This window comes from Thermobia domestica, chromosome 2 (assembly GCF_964235325.1).
Source record: "Thermobia domestica chromosome 2, izTheDome1.hap1.1, whole genome shotgun sequence".
Classification (NCBI taxonomy): domain Eukaryota; kingdom Metazoa; phylum Arthropoda; class Insecta; order Zygentoma; family Lepismatidae; genus Thermobia; species Thermobia domestica.
In genome coordinates, this window is record NC_137455.1 from 46167865 (window position 1) to 46183401 (window position 15537).

At 36.8% G+C, this 15537-nt stretch overlaps 1 protein-coding gene across 2 annotated transcripts in view; it reads right to left on the minus strand.

The window, feature by feature from the left end:
- Phlpp (PH domain leucine-rich repeat protein phosphatase) overlaps positions 1-15537 on the minus strand; it is a 380272-nt gene that overhangs the window by 145292 nt on the left and 219443 nt on the right. For both annotated transcript variants that reach the window (XM_081740804.1, XM_081740811.1), the window contains 2 exons: positions 8092-8242; positions 719-850 (listed from right to left, as the gene is read on the minus strand). In XM_081740804.1, coding sequence (XP_081596930.1) covers positions 719-850; positions 8092-8242 — 283 coding nt within the window. The remainder of the gene's footprint in view (positions 1-718; positions 851-8091; positions 8243-15537) is intronic.

Consider the following 15537-nt stretch of genomic DNA (forward strand, 5'->3'; position numbering starts at 1 on the left):
GCTCGTGGACAAGAATTTTCCTACTCAATCTTTACTTTGGGATTCATTGAAGCATATTTTAATTAATCTAACTAACTTTCCCGGCATTCCAAATTCTGTACGATTCCTCATATAGCACTGAAAATAGCAAGGCTTTCATAAGGATTATGTACGATACAACTATCCATCATATCCCGAGTGTCCATGATTAAAGAAATTCCTTATCTATTTGTTCAATTTCTTAGTTAATTTTCCTTAAACACAATGTTTGGATTTCATGACACTTACTATAGATTTCCTTTAATTTTTGTGATTTTTAGGACAAAACACATGTCCATTCTTTCTATATATTATAACGTATTCCAACAGGCAATTATATAGATGTACAAAATATCATGAAATTTTCTTTTTTTTTCTTTCTTATTACATGGTAATAAACGGAATCAGTGGCATGATTATTTAGAGTAAAAGAAACGGTCAATAGTTACCAAATTATAGGTTAATTAAACTGGTCACAGAAATAATAATAATAATAATAATAATAATAATAATAATAATAATAATAATAATAATAATAATAATAATAATAATAATAATAATAATAATACAAGTAACAAGAAACCGTGAGAGAGAGAAAAAATGAAACAAAAGTTCTTCTAAGAATTTAAAAAAAAATTAACAAGGAATTTTACTAATGAATCACCAAACAATAATTAAGATCATAAGGTCAATGACTTACCCCATAATTTCCTAAAATGATATTTCCTTTCAACAAGTTGTTCCGCAGGTTAATCTTGTTAAGCGAATTATTGGACTCTTCCTTCAGCGATGACAACAACTTTCCACCGTCCACTTTGTTTCCTTGTAAATCCTATACAATAAATAAATAAATAAATAATATTAATTACCACATATTACTTTCATGTTACAAGTCATAACAATTGAATTCCTCCCCCCCCCCCGCTCCGTCCCAAATTTGTGATCTGATTTATTTCACTGTTATTGAATGACACACTTTTTTTTTTTTACTTTGCTTTCTTTCAAGCTGTTTTAAGGACTATGTATTTTAGCGTCAATAAACACACGTATAGGTCTAATAATACATGTATTTACGCGGTGAATGCGTGTTTCTGTAATAGATTTCTCTCATTTCATTTATGTCACTCAGTTCGTGGGAAAATGATTTCTATTTATTGTTTCTAAGTGAGAAAAGTTACCTTACAATTCCTTTCCTGCTGATTTACAAACATTGCACATAATGAGTACTTTTCTCTTATTTTCTCGTATGTTTGCTGAATTGTAATTATTTTATGTTGAATGTGAAATTAGAAACGTGCCTGACAGCAGCGCTGTACGAATAAGTATTTATTGAAGGTCAGAGTTTTTTTTTTTTTTTTTTTTTAATGATAAAAGTTAGTTGCTGCTTACGTCAAGTTAGATTATTTCGAAGTTTAAGGTTTCTTTTTAGCACTGAGGCAAAATAACACAGCTCACAGCTCAACGTGGAATGCGAACTATAAGAGTTTTATAACTTACAGTATATATATATTAGCCCTAAGTTCGTTATTTCAGAATTTGTATAACTAATTAAAACGTACTTTACTCACTAAATGTTTTAAAATAACACTAAAGATAAAATATATTTAAACAATTTTAACTGTATTTTCCGAAGATTTTCTGCATTTTCCTTTTTATTTTTCACAAAATTACTTCTTTATAATTGATAATGCATCCACCATTAATGCCTTCTTTTCGTATTATATCAGAACTGTCCAGAAAAAAAAAAAAAAACATGTTTATATATGTCTGGCCACAAAACTTAACAAGTTACATGTTCAGGTTTGGCTATAGAAGAAATTGCTATCATACGTTTTAGAGACTGTCGTCCATATCAACACATACTTATTTATAAATCTTATCCTTATAGTTCGTACTGGGAATCGAAACTGATAGGGATGCGCACGAGACTTCCGGTTATCACGTCTCGTCTTGCAATGAGATACTGGTTGAGGGGAAGAAAAAAGAGCCCGCGAGATTTTAACTGATTTTTGTAGAACTCGACGAGAGAAATCTATCAGTGAAAGAATTTTCAAAATCGGCGCGGGCAAACATGGAGAAAATCGCATTTTCATGTTCTGGTTCAAAATGGGGAAGGAAAAGGGCCCGCGAGTTTTTCCTTCCCCGATTTGAACCGGTACATGAAAATGCGACTTCCTTCCCCATTTTGAACCCGTACATGAAAATGCGATTTTCACCATGTTTGCCTGCGCCGATTTTGAAAATTCCTTCACTAATCGATTTCTCTCGCCGAGTACTACGAGAATCAGTTAAAAACTCACGGGCCCTTTTTTCTTCCCCATTTTGAACCGGTACATGAAAATGCGATTTTCTCCATGTTTGCCTGCGCCGATTTTGAAAATTCGTTCACTAATCGATTTCTCTCGCCGAGTACTACAAGAATCAGTTAAATCTCGCGGATCCTTTTTTCTTCCCCATTTTGAACCGGTACATAAAAATGCGATTTTCTTCATGTTTGCCTTCGCCGATTTTGAAAATTCGTTCACTAATCGATTTCTCTCGCCGAGTACTACGAGAATCAGTTAAAAACTCACGGGCCCTTTTTTCTTCCCCATTTTGAACCGGTACATGAAAATGCGATTTTCTCCATGTTTGCCTGCGCCGATTTTGAAAATTCGTTCACTAATCGATTTCTCTCGCCGAGTACTACGAGAATCCGTTAAAAACTCGCGGGTTCTTTTTTCTTCCCCATTTTGAACCGGTACATAAAAATGCGATTTTCTTCATGTTTGCCTGCGCCGATTTTGAAAATTCCTTCACTAATCGATTTCTCTCGCCGAGTATTACGAGAATCAGTTAAAATCTCGCGGGCCCTTTTTTCTTGCCCCCCAACCGAGATATTTTAGTTTAATATCCCACGATTATACCCTTTAGACTAAGGGAGACTACAGGATGATTAAGACAAGTGAATGATGATCGAAGAATTTGTGGAATGACAATATGGGAGGATACGGGAGTACCTAGAGAAAACCCCCACTCACGATGTTGTGCACTACAAATTTACTTGGCCGAGATTGAACCAGGAACTCCAGGCGCCAGAGGTAAGCACTCTACCACTGAGCTATCATATCTCCATCGAATCGAGATGAAACAATAATAATACGAGGTAAAATAGATAATTAAAATAATAACACGGGCTAGCAATGACTCAGTGATAGAACGCTCACTTCCGGTGCGTGGGGTCCCTGCCACGATCCCAGCTCGTCCCAAATTGGCTTTATGGTGGACAAACACAATGTGGGTGATCATTCTCTGGTTCTCCCATTTCTTTCTACTTTCTTCATTCCACTGTTTCATTTATTACCGTCATCATTATCTCTCGTGGCCTTGGTGGTTAACGTGGGACATTAAACTAAAAATAAATTAATTAAAGTGTAGAAATAAATTAATTATTTTGCAACATTTTAATCAACACGAAACAAATCGCACAAGTTATGACAGTAAAAAAAAAAAAAAAAAAAAAAAAAAAAAAAAAAAAAACTGACAATCGGACAAGCCAAGGGATGATGAACGGACAACTGACAACGCAATAATTTTCTACCTTTTTGAACTATCCGATTCTGAAGTCACCAAATTTCTTTTGTCTCGTGTAATTTTGATGTTTGTGTGCTCTTCAGTCTCACTCCCACTTTTCCACACTTTAATAAAATATTGGGAATATAAAAATTAATCCTGAAATTTCTCCACGTAATTATTTACTACTTAGATAATATCACTTAATGGAACTACTTAATGGAATAATTTCTATTGTTGATATGTACCCCATTCTGAAAGAATAAGTCTTCAATTTTATTATGATTTCATTGGCTTAGATGACAAACCGAGAAACAATGAAGACCTTCCCAAAAAATTGACTAATAAGTAGAATTTTGTGTTCCTTAGAAAACTACACAAATGAGGCGCCAGGTATCAAAATCCGCCACATCCATTTCGCTTAGTTTCGAGTAATCTCGCAAAACGTGCAGTGAAGCTCCATATACATGCGTACGAATTCCGATATTTGAACTAGTTTTTTTTTTTTTTTTTTTTTTTTTTTTTTTTTTTTTTAGCATGAAATATTAAGGTTTTAAACAAGATTCTGTTTCCGTGGAATTCCATTAGATCAAACATATAACAACCGATCTACAACTCAATTTCGGTTTTAAAAAAATGGATTTAGCGGCTTTTGATACTAGGCACCTCAAAAAAATATATTATTCAGAGGCGTCAGTTAGGGGGGCAGGGAGGGGTATTTGCCCCCCTGAGTTTGAGATTTATATAGATTTTATCAATTGAATAGTAGTAAGTCAGTGAAAAAGCGAAATTTTACTTATATCAAGGGATCTTTCCCCCCCCCCCAAGCCAAATCTGAAATGACGCTACTGACATTATTATTTTATGCCTGAACTATTTAAAAGAAAAACAGGGGATGATACTGATAAATGCCTAAGGCTAAAATACACAAGTCACAGATTGCTAAAAGATGCTAATGTCAGACTTGTGTAAGTTAGAATCACCCTTATTATGTTGCAAATAGGTGTCACGAGCTTTTATACTAGTATACCTACACACTAAATAGACCCTATACTTTGATGTATTAGCATACATACATTCGATGTCGGAACAGAACTGCTTCGTTGGTTGATTAGGATTTAGCGTCTCTTTCAGCACTAAGAGTATATAAGACGTGGACTCGAAGAGAATGATAAATTTGAGAGGAAAAATGGTAAATTTTGTGAAAGATTGGCAATTTTGGGACATAATGATAAATCTGAAGGGAAAATGGTAAAGGACCCCGCACTTTTCTTATGGAAAGTGGCTTTCGGCTAATGTTGTTGAAACTTCGCTGGTTGATAGTTCTTAACATGTGGATCAAAAGTCTCAATGGGCACAAAGACCGAAATCCACTCCTTCCCCCCCAAAAAACCGCCTCCAAGTAGCTGGGGGGGATTGAACTGATTTCAGCATGTAAAACAATTTGTTGTTTTAATCAACTCAACAAGGACCCCAAACAACCACATGTTAGACTATCAAACTACCCCACTTGACACCGCCTTTGCCCCCCACATCCCCCCCTGCGAATTACCTTACGGATGTTCCATATTACTATAGTTTATAGTTGCGCGTATGTGTTGAAATACATACAGTTTTGGTATCACCGACGATATAATGGGTTTCACGTATCGCTGATTACGAATCTGAGGTGAGAGTTCTAGAATTCAAGATGGATGATCAATATGGCGGATCAAAAACACGAAACTCCTGAATGTAGCCACAAATAGCTGTTTACTAGGGTATTTTGGGTCGTTGGTTACGAATCTGAGGTCAAAATTCTTGAATTCAAGATTGCAGATCCAATATGGTGGATAAAAACGTCGAAGCCACAAATCGTAGTAGACTAGAGTGTTTTTAGATCGCTGTTTAAGTACGCAACATTCCTTGATACTTCAGCCACCATGTAGAATTATTCTGCACCCTTGCCCTTTACTAAAACCCACCACAGATATCTTAATGCTGAACGGTGTTAAAATAATTAATCAATTATCTGTTCATTATTTTCATCATTTCGGTTTGCAGCATCTAATGTGGTACTTAGCAATGAGTCATCGGGATATCTAATATTCTGTAAATGTCGTGTATGGCTTAAATACCACAAGACACTTGCAACGTGCGCACATGTACCTAATGTACAAGCACCACTTTGACATGTACAGTAGTAACCTTGAATAACATTTTGATCATAATCCTGGTCATCTTCATCATTGGCTACATATGCTATGAAAACTTGATGCTTAGTTGCATTGCGGAACCTTGAGTAGAGACGTATGCGCAGGAATCCCGGTTCAGTTACGTTTTCGTCAAGCTGGAATTGCTCATCCTTATCTCGTATTAGTTTATATTGGACGTAAGAGGATGAGAGATCTACTTGATATGTGCCTACAGTCAAATCTCGTAAGTAGTTTAAGTTAAGTACAGAGAAATCAATTAGGCCTTGATCATTCAGCGGTACCCATTGACCGTTCCTTCTAATAAGATTATCTACCTCCGCTCTTGCTTTAACAACGTTCGGCATGATTGACCTATTTCTCATTTCTCTAGCTAATTCAATGGTTGCATCTTGCATGAAAATAACGGGATGGTATCTGTTCAAAATAGCTCCAGCTATGCGATAGAAACTATTCAGTTTCTTTGCATGTTGCAGATTCAACGTCTGTGCTAGAAACTTAAAAACAGATCTTAGATGCCCGTTTCTTGCCTCGAGTATCCATCGACTTTTAGTAACTAGTCGAGAAGTATTCGCTTCTTCTGTTGATAGTTGTCTTTCACGTGGTAGTAGGAGTACGGGCATTCTATGATCAATTCCTAAATATTCCAGTAAAGGAATTGCATCGCGGTATCCTCTGTCTACTAACACAATGACCAGGATTATGATCAAAATGTTATTCAAGGTTACTACTGTACATGTCAAAGCGGTGCTCGTACATTAGGTACATGTGCGCACGTTGCAAGTGTCTTGTGGTATTTAGGCCATGCACGACATTTACAGAATATTAGATATCCCGATGACTCATTGCTAAGTACCACATTAGATGCTGCAAACCGAAATGATGAAAATAATGAACAGATAATTGATTAATTATTTTAACACCGTTCAGCATTAAGATATCTGTGGTGGGTTTTAGTAAAGGGCAAGGGTGCAGAATAATTCTACATGGTGGCTGAAGTATCAAGGAATGTTGCGTACTTAAACAGCGATCTAAAAACACTCTAGTCTACTACGATTTGTGGCTTCGACGTTTTTATCCACCATATTGGATCTGCAATCTTGAATTCAAGAATTTTGACCTCAGATTCGTAACCAACGACCCAAAATACCCTAGTAAACAGCTATTTGTGGCTACATTCAGGAGTTTCGTGTTTTTGATCCGCCATATTGATCATCCATCTTGAATTCTAGAACTCTCACCTCAGATTCGTAATCAGCGATACATGAAACCCATTATATCGTCGGTGAGACCAAAACTGTATGTATTTCAACACATACGCGCAACTATAAACTACAGTAATATGGAACATCCGTAAGGTAATTCGCAGGGGGGGGATGTGGGGGGCAAAGAGCGGTGTCAAGTGAGGTAGTTTGATAGTCTAACATGTGGTTGTTTGGGGTCCTTGTTGAGTTGATTAAAACAACAAATTGTTTTACATGCTGAAATCAGTTCAATCCCCCCCAGCTACTTGGAGGCGGTTTTGGGGGGGGGGAAGGAGTGGATTTCGGTCTTTGTGCCCATTGAGACTTTTGATCCACATGTTAAGAACTATCAACCAGCGAAGTTTCAACAACATTAGCCGAAAGCCACTTTCCATAAGAAAAGTGCGGGGTCCTTTGAAGAAAGAATGGTAATTTTGGGCAGAATGGTAAATTTCAGGGGAAAATGGAATTTTGGGGCAAGAATAGTAAATTTGAGAGGAAGAATGATAAATTTGGGGAAAGAATGGTAGTTTTTGAGCAGAATGGTAAATTTGAGGGGAAGAATGGTAAATTTGGGGAAAGAATGGTAATTTTTGAGCAGAATGGTAAATTTGAGAGGAAGAATGCAAAATTTGGGAAAAGAATGGTAATTTTGGATCAGAATGATAAATTGAGGAGAAGATTGATAAATTTGGGGAAGGAAAGGTAATTTTCGGAGTAAATGTTAATTTTGGGGCAAAATGGTAAAAAATTGAGGGGAGAAAAGGTAATTTTGGGGGGTTGCATCCAAGCTCTTGCTAGTCTATAGGAGATGTGATCCTACAGCTTAACATGTGGTCTGAACCACATGAGCCCTACCGAGAATCGAACCCAGGCTTCCTGGGCAAAAAAAAAAAAAAAAAACGTGAGTTAACCATATAGTTACGAAGGATCCTTGAAGATATTATACACAGTGAAAAAAAGATGTAAAGTTATTATTATTAATATGGGTCTTTGATAATGATATTTAACTTTCAACAGAAAAAAAAAACAATAGAGAATCCAAAATTTAAAGAAGAAAAAATAAATAAAATTTCGATACTTACAACCAAAGAAAGTGCCTTCATGGCTAGGAGCACTTCTTCAATATCTGTTAAATTGTTGTACCCGAGGTAAAGAGACCTCAGCTTCGTAAGTTTGGTAAGTGATCCTGGTAACTGGCGAAGGACATTGTGATCCGCTTTCAGCACTTCCAAACTACAAAGAAAGCAAGTACTTTATGTAAATCATATGAAACTCAAATACTAACTATGCTAGAGAATACACAGAATATTGTTGACCTTTCGCTTATACAAAAATTAGAGTGTTTATTGAAATTCCTATGACTATTAGATATAGTAAAAATTAATGATACACATGCTGGAACATGCCACATATTTTCAAATACTAATTCTACGTTTGAAATTTTAATGAATCATGTGATTACAATAGGAACTTCTTTCTATAGAAGAAGTGGAAAATAGAAGGGAGCATCATTAGAATTTAACATTTTTCGATTCAGGTATCATTATTTTGAAGTAAAGAGGATTCGATTTGAACAATGTGCTTTGGGACATTTGACTATGCTTGTGATTGCATACCTCTTAAACCACCCGACCGATCTCGATCATATTTTTAACATAGACGAAGTTCGGGCCTGGGATGTTTGTTGTCATTTCACTTTGATGGTACAATGTAAGGGAGGGGAAGGAGATATATATATAAAAATAAGTAAAACTTAACAATTCTTGAACCACTAGACCAATCTGAATCAAATTTGCCACATAGATGAGGTTCAGTCCTAGGATGTTTTCTATCATTTCACTTTGACGGTACAGCTTAGGGAAGTGGGAGGGGGAAATATTAAAAAAAAACATAAAAATGAAATTGACTACATTTGTGACTTAATAACTCTTGAACCACCCGACCGATCTCGATCAAATTTTCCACATAGATGAAGTCCGGGCTTGAGATGTTTTTTATCATTTCACTTTGACGGTGCAACATAGGGAGGGGGCACAGATATTTAAAAATGATCGAAAATGACCGATATTAGTGTCGAACTCATAGTTTTCTAGGTCTCTCAGATGAAGAGTGACACTTCCGATGCCGTTTAATTCCAAATTCAGCCCAGCAACTTGGGGAGGGATATATATATATATAAATTATCCAAATTGACTGATTAGCGAATCCATAGTTTTCGGGGTCGCTGAGACGAACAGTGACATTTCCGATGCCGTTTAAATCCAAATTCATCCCTTTATGTCCAAAATGAAACGTATTGTTCCCGTGCGAAGAACAGATATTCTGCTAGTATTCCATAAAGTAAAACATATAATTATATATAGTATCACATAGCATGCACGGCTTATGTTTAACACGTACGATTTCAATCTAAGCTTTTAATGACTTGCTTGTGAATAAACATTTTATCTTACGTAATAATAATTCGAAAGGATTCCCACATTGTACTAAGATAATTTGCAGAATACATATGTGAATTAATTTTAATGACCCCCAGAGAAAAAAAAAAAAAAAAAAAAGATCACAATTATTCAGAGGTGGGAATATTATCTCTGTGATAGTATGTTCGAGCTGGAGAACTTCAAGGGAGTAAACTGCTATAGACAAATATTTTAATACGTATATAGATGTTGGAGTAAGTTTGTAGCAAACTTGGAAAAGTGACTTCAACTTTTCATTTTATTTTCTCCTTAAACTTTGATTTATTCTTAAATTTTATTTAATTAATTTATTTATTTTTGATCAAAAGATTCAATATATTTCAGTCAAAAATTTTCTTATAGGCATTATATCTGAAGAACTACACATAGTATAGCCAAACTCAAACTATCAGTTAACTTAGTGTGATGTGCTTATTCCGTATATAAAAAAATCGATTTAGGGGCCGTGAAAAATTTTGTGGCCCCTGATCCAAACATGTATCAAAAGATCAATCAAAAATTTTCTTGTAGGCCTTATATCTGGAGAACTACATATAATGTAGCCACATCCAAGTTATCACTTAACTTAGTATGATGTACTTATTTCGTAAAAAGTATAAAATCTCGATTTAGGGGCCGTTCAGATATTTTGTGGCCCCTGATCCAAAAACTAATTATTGGCCAAGATCGCAATCTTTTTATGCATTTTTTGATCATTCCTAAAATTCTTGTTTTCCCCTTGAATTCGGTTCTATTATTTAATTGAATTCGCGGTTATTGTTTCCGAAGAAATAATTTTTCGAAGCTAAATGTAAAAATACATTTAGACTTATCTATACATCAAGCATCAATACAGGTATACGACCAGTAGATACAAACTTAATCACAATATTCATATGAATTCTGAGGAAAGTATTGGCAAAGGTTTTGTACGAAACCACTTTAAACTTTTTACTTACACAGAATATAATTTAGTATTTTGTACAGTTCACTTATAAATAGAAAAAAAAATTATATTCTCTCCTCCATCCACAACTCCACAAATAAACACTCACAAGTAGGAAACATACTTTTACCTAGTCTAGCCATAAATTCTGTCACACACTTTTTTGTGAATATATGAAATACGGTTTGAGATTTTTCAATCTGCTTTTAATATGTTATAACCACATATATTCTTTACAATTGGCACCTATCAAACTTCGAAATGTCCACCATTGGCACGCACACAGGCTTTGAGTCTCTTAAGCCAGTCATCTATTGCAGTACGGAGAGTATCAATCGGAAAATCCGCCACTGCTGCCACCAAGGAACGCTTCAAACTTTTAAGTGAATGGTCTTTTCTTGCAGACCATGTCTTCTAACACTGCCCACAGTTTGTAGTCCAGAGGGTTTAAATCGGGACTACCAGAAGGCCACTCAGCACTGGAGATGAAATCTGATACATTGGCCTCAAACCACTGTTGTGTCACCCTTGCCTTATGAGCTGGCGCAGAATCCTGCTGGAAGGTCCAGTGATCATTGTTAAACATGGTGTCACTCAAGTCCTTCACAATAGGCTCCAGAACAGTTTCCAAATATACCCTGGCACTTGTTTTTACACCTTGCTCACAAAAGTGAAGTCTGGTGTGGCCTTCATAGCTCATCCCCCCACCAAACCATGACTGAGGAGGGGTGATGACCTCTATGAACCTTAGGAAATCTCCCACGAGCTTCTCGAGAGCTTGCTGCATATATCCTATCATTTTGGCGGTTAAAGCTCTCTTCAATGGTAAAGATTTTCTCGTCGCCAAAGAGGATTTGCCGATGTCCATTGTTGGCGTACCGCCGTAGGAGCTGTCTTGCTTCAGTTTCCTCTGCTGCTTCAGCTGTGGTGTCAAGAAATGCTCCGTGCTCCGCCGATAAGCTCTGACCTTCAGGTCTTCAGAAAGTAACCTGGACATTGATCTTGGGGCCATGTTGAGCTCCCGTGCCATGATCTTCTGCTTCCGGAGTGGATTTCGCCGCACACGAGCAGCCACTGCTTTAACAGCTGCCACTGTTCTCACACTGCGAGGACGACCATCCCTTCGCCGGCCACGTACACTGCCGGTCTCAGTAAACCGCTGGATTGTGCGGTAAATAAATCTTTTGCTGATTTTCAGAAATTTCAGCAGTTTGAAAATCTCACTTGGTGAATTTCCACCCTTATGCAAGGCAAACACTGTAACTCTATTTTTGTACTCACTCCATTCCATGCTTAAGCGAAGCAGATCCACCCGTTCTCTTTCCCTGTTCGACACACACTGGCCAGGGCTGACCTTGAGCTAAATTGTACCTTGCCACCTGCACAACAGGTTCTACAGTCAAAGCCAAAAGTTTGTGACAATATTTATGGCTAGACTAGGTAGAAAAAAAAAAAAAAACAGCTAAATTATTTGCTTCTAATCATTGCATTCTTATATGCTTCACTTCGTAGTAAACATATGGATGGGCTGAGAGACTTTGCCTTTTCACAGTCACTACAGTATTTTACCCCTAGAAAAAAAATTCAGGGTCTACTTTACTCTGAGGCAGGTAATTGCTTGAGTAGGAAACTCAGGGGCATTATTTAGGGGACAGGAGGGGGCAAATGCCCCCCCCCCCAAGAGTTTAAAGAACACATATACTTTAATCAATTGTATACTAATATACTAGTACAAAACATGAAAGTCTTATGTCGTTGGTGCTCTTGCCCCCCCGAAGCGAACTCTGATATGACGCCCCTGAGGAAACTCTTTGTCTACAATTTCAAGTGCAGACAGATTTTCCCCAGGGTTCACTTGCTTTTTGTTCTCAAATAATCCCTTCACAATGTCTTTTTAGAGAAACATAGTCTTTCGTTAGATCTTGATGTGCGATCTTTTCCATCTCTTCATTTTCCAGTCGATCTAGCATTTTGGGTGTTGAGAGTCGTTTTGCAGAATGAACTGGGTATTGAATTTATAGTGCAATAGTTGAAACACTTCTTCACAAGACTATTTCCATAAAGATTTCTAGTTTCTGCAACAGCAATGAAGGTGTATGTTTCAAAGTGTCAATAAGTTTGTCTTTGCCATGAACACTTCAAATTTGACAAAGCTCCATTTGTTTAAACTGAGAGATATCTTTTTAAATCTATCTGGAATCCATGTTTGAGGTTTCTAAGCTTGGTGAGAAGGTGAGCAGTACCATATATGGATATATCTAGAAACTCAATACAGTCTATCAAATCTGAAGAATGATGCCCAGCTCTTCGGAACTAGATTTTTAACAGAATAATATTTCGCGATTCAAATACAGCAAAAAACTACTACACCAATGTTTCTAGTCATATTTGTAAGATTTATTTTGCTTTCCGCAACTTTTTGTTGTTAACATTAAAACGAAAATTTCAGATTCTTAGTCATAGATGATGTCAAATGGAAATATTTTCCTCTTTTAAATCCATATGCGGAAAGTCTCATTACGGTTCTACAGCCATTGAAGTTGGCCAGCATCTCATAGGTTTTGACATTGTTTAAAGCTACGCGCCTGCAATGTCCGTCAACTTGCTATACGTAGCTTTTCTACCGGTTGCCTAACACAAAGATATGAACCCTTATCAAGGCTCTAGCAACAATATTAATCTTGCAGACTTAAAACACCCCCTAAAATGTCGAATACAAAAATAACGGCACGCTTTCGAAAATTTGTATAAATGTTGCAAATCTACACAAAATTTAGAATTGACTAGTGGAAACGGCATGTTTTAGAGCTTGTGGTTTCCGAAATATAATTGTCAAATAACGTAACAATACTTCAAATTAGCCATTTCCAGCTTCAATATTTACTGTCATTAAACAAAAATGGTACCCGGGTTCGAGTCTCGGTGGAGCCACTCTGTCGAAAAAGTATAAAACTCTTTTTGAGGCCAGTCACCCTGAATGAGGTTTTCCTCATTTACACCAGGCCAATGCCGGGGTGATACCTAACTTACAGGTCCCAGGCCGCTTCCTTCCTTCCCCAATCCTTTCTTCCTTCCCTTTCCCCGGATAGTGTGCTCGCCGAGGGACGTCATCCCTCAAAACGTGACGGGCTAAGTGGCCTTAGGCGCCTAGTCCTTAAATCCTAATCCTAAAACAAAAATGGTAATATATATATTGCGACAAGCAGTTTTCTGCAGTCGATTCAAGATGTCAAGAGAGCAAATTATCACAACCCGCAACACTCTACCAAAACCGGAAGTGTTGAAATTTACTACTAATTTCTGTTTCAACACTGATTTTCGTAGAGCAAAAACGATAAGAGATATTGAGAGGCAGTTTTTTTTTCTTTCAATCGATTTGGCCTCAGAATAGGTTCTATCTCCTCCCTTAACCATCGAATTGGTCCAAATTAACCATTTCCATTTCAACCTTTATCGCAATATAACAAAAACAGTAAATCATAGCGAGTAATGGATGATTCAGCAGCATGCGGATTCAGCAATGAAGAAGAGGCTTTTATATTTGATCTTATTAATATATTGCAACCAGTAGTTATAAATGTACTACTTCAAGTCAAACCGGTAGCTAGCCCAAAAATGTAGGGGGAAGGGGGGCGGTAGAATTTAGAAAAAGCCCGATCCAATCATATTATAGTTCGTCACTATATTATAGTTAATTTGCAAGCCCATCATGAAAATTTTAGGAGGGGCCGGTAAAAATTTAGGGGGGCGCCCTCTAGATCCACTTTGGATAAGGGTCTGCTTCAAGTTTGAGTATTTAATTCCCATAATCTGGAGCTTTACCGTAGCTTTACACCGTGAAACGAAACTCACTTGTTTTTTTCTTCATAATAACATTTTGTCCCGATTTTTTTTTTTTTTTTTTTTACTACAATATGTTTGAAAGTATGGGTACAACAACCGCAACAGTATTGCCAACAGCCGCACGAACAGTTTCCCTGCATCCCGTTGTTTGGAGTAGTGCTGTCGAAATCGGTTTTTGAAAAAACCGAAAACCGGTTTTTGAAAAAAGTGAAATTTCATAAAACCGAAATGTCGGTTTTGAAAACCGCTTTTGCGGTTTCGGTTTTGAAAACCGCTTTTGCGGTTTCGGTTTTGAAAACCGCTTTTGCGGTTTCGGTTTTGAAAACCGATTTTCTCAAAAACCGAAAACTGCATAAGTCACAAAAATTCGAGAGCACTATTATCAAGTAACGACGAGGAAACAGCAAAGAATCTTTCCCATCTTCGGCTCACAGTAGCCAGATGGAGGGAAATTTCCCCCGGCGTAGGGAAAAAATGCTCAAAATTTGCAGAGGTGAAAGAAGATATTTTTTCTTAAAATGTCTTAACGTGTAGGGAAATTCTTGTTTAGTATTCTTTTACAATTGGCAGAATAAAAAAAAAAATAAGTTGCAGTTTCTCACAAAGAGGCATGGCTATCGTTATTGGGAAGTAAAAAGATATAGAATAAAATATGATCGGTGTTCCCTTCACGTATGAACTATTGCAGGTGTCTGGGACTTGCGATAAGAAACCAGTCAACACATGCAAAACCACAACATTCACATTTATCGGAGTGGCAACAAATCAACAATAAAATTGTGTATTGCGATCTAAATTTTTTTCTTTTCTTTTTTTTAAGAAAGGGAGGTGGTGTTTTTTTGTTAACAAAAGAAAGAGTGGCAGTACTATTTAGAAACAAAGTGAAAGAGTAATGATAATATAAAAGATCTCAGTCTAAGTGGATGAGATTTCAAATTGGATTTCATGGGTTGCAGGTGTAGTGATCTTAAATAGGGATATACCTTATTTTCTATTTAGCTTAGTGTTGTCATATTACCCGATTTTTGCAGGTACCACCCCATTGTCAGGTTCTATATTCGTCCCTCGCTATCTTAATCACGAAAAACCACCCGCTTTTTGGAATTGGAGAAAAATCTAAGACGACTTAGTGAATAAAGTGTTGGTATATTCAACGTAAACCGCTACATCTTTGACAATCTTAATCGCGATTGAGTTAAATTTGGACTTGCGCTCAGGCTCAGGCTGTGAGCAATCTGAGCAGTGCGCGGGTGTAGGGCCATTCGCTAATAAGAGATCTG